At 22.9% G+C, this 2,244-nt stretch overlaps 1 protein-coding gene across 1 annotated transcript; it reads left to right on the forward strand.

The window, feature by feature from the left end:
• Positions 1 to 26: 26 nt before the first annotated feature.
• On the forward strand, positions 27 to 833 carry EHI_135700 (uncharacterized protein; the record flags this gene model as incomplete). Its single annotated transcript, XM_001914020.1, has 1 exon — positions 27 to 833. The coding sequence occupies one exon, from the start codon at positions 27 to 29 to the stop codon at positions 831 to 833; it is 807 nt and encodes a 268-aa protein (XP_001914055.1).
• Between the last annotated feature and the right edge of the window lie 1,411 nt (positions 834 to 2,244).

Here is a 2,244-nt window from a genome sequence, read left to right on the forward strand (position 1 = left end):
TTCCATTTCTCAATTCATTAATAGAAATGACACAAAGTCCTATCAAAGAAACTATGATTTGTGCAATAGAAGCAATAAATAGTATTGCATTAAGAGATGATACATTAAATATCTTAAGTAACAAAGTTGAAGATATTGTTAAAAGAATTCAAGGGATAGAAGGAGAGGGATATTCATCTTTAATGCTTTTACTTACTAATATGGGAAGAACTGATGAAACAATTAGAAAATATAAAACATATAAAGTAACTGAACAAATAATAGAATATATTAAAATACATCCACATGATGAACGTGCATTGCTTATGTCTTTATCAGTAATTAATTCAATATCTGTACTTCATGAAAATAGAGACTATTTAACATTTGATCTTAATATTTTTGAAGTACTTAATGATTGGTATAATGTCTCAACTAACCAAGTCATTATCTTTAATATTCAGCAAATTATATCTCGTTTAATTTTAAATTCATCCCTTCGTGCTGAACATTTTATGAATCTTCCAACTGCTATTAATAGTATTATAGAAACAGCTGGATATACCGTTCGACTAATAAAAGAGAAAAGAACTCCTCAAACTTCTACAAGAGAAGTAAGAGATGTCAGAGTAGCTTATGAAGCAACAAGAATACTCTGTAATTTGATTAATTTTAAAAGTGAATATGCAAATACTATCATGAAAGATCCTTATGTCATATATGCCATTCTAGATTCAATTCATTCGCATTATCAAATCTTGAAAGATGAAGGAAATTATGCTTTAAATCGCTTGAAACAATATGAGATTATAACTGATGATGATATTAAGAAAGCTGAAGCAAGTCGTATTTGAAAAATAAAACAATTCAGTATTTATTTTCTTTGTTTTTGACACAATTTCTTATTAATACTATGTTTGTGAATCCTTTTTAATCATTTTCAGTCATTATCAAATTTAAAAATATAATTCAACATGTATCATCTCATATGTGTATGAATTATATCATTTTCATAATAATATTATCTTTAATTATTCCAATTTATATTGATAATTGAACCACATGTATTTGTTTATTCTTTTAACTTAATTCATAACTATCTATTTCATTGTTCATAATATTAGATTGATTATTATAAAGTCATATTCTTCTCTTCATGTTTTTGGCACATCAGTAATTTTCTGACAACTTGTATTAAACTATTATAGTATTACACCAACGGTTATTTATTCAAGAATTTAAATCTAATGAATCAACTAAACTAATGATGATTATATTTAGTATCTATTACAGTTGTTTTATTTGTCAAATAATATTCAAGAACATACATTATGTGATAATAATGAGTATTTATCTATTAACAATGTTTTTATCTTAATATCTTTAATATAGAATATCAAATAACTATGAATCAATGACATATTACTTATTTATGTCATTGGAGATATTCTTATTAAAAAGAAATTTATTTGACTTATTGATGAATTTGTTTAAAGAATAAGAATAATTGTGTTGTGGTGTATTTTTACTGGTATTTCAATAACTGAAAATGAGTGTTTTGTAATGCTATTCTAATCATTCAAACAATCAAATTCTTCAATAATACTTCTAATATCATTCATGTTTAAACGAATATCCTGTTATTATGACAATTAGAAGTGAATTTATTTGATACACTTTCTGTTATTAGTTTCTTTGTACAATATAAATATTAAAATAAAAAATGATTCATAAAGATAAAAACTGGTATAAAAACTTTTATCTACCCACTCTTGTAGCTAAGTGAAAGTGTCCAAATTAAGTATTAATTTAGTTTATCAAGTAACAACTGTTGTTTATAATTATTTATTGATGAAAATAAAGTACATATTTACAAACTAATCAAACAAGTTAGAAAGTATTATATATAATTCCTTGAAGTTGTTTTAAATATTCGATATTTACTTTATTTCAACATTTTATTAAATTTCATTATATTATATTATAACACTATGAATGTATCAATGGATATTTATATTACTTAATAAACTTTATTTTTATCTGAAAGGATTTTCATGATGTATAACGATTTATTTTTTATTAAATGAATAACTTGTAAAAACTAACCTGAAAAGACAAAATATACAAAATAATAATAAAGTATAAATGAAGGAAAATAATAGTAGAACTTATATCTTCGTAAGAATCTCTAACTATTTATCTTTATTCACTTTATTACTATATTATAATTCAAAGAGTGTTTATTATTCTTGTTATGTTTTTTTC

Source organism: Entamoeba histolytica, genomic scaffold (assembly GCF_000208925.1).
Source record: "Entamoeba histolytica HM-1:IMSS scf_1104750518381 genomic scaffold, whole genome shotgun sequence".
Lineage (NCBI taxonomy): Eukaryota > Evosea > Mastigamoebida > Endamoebidae > Entamoeba > Entamoeba histolytica.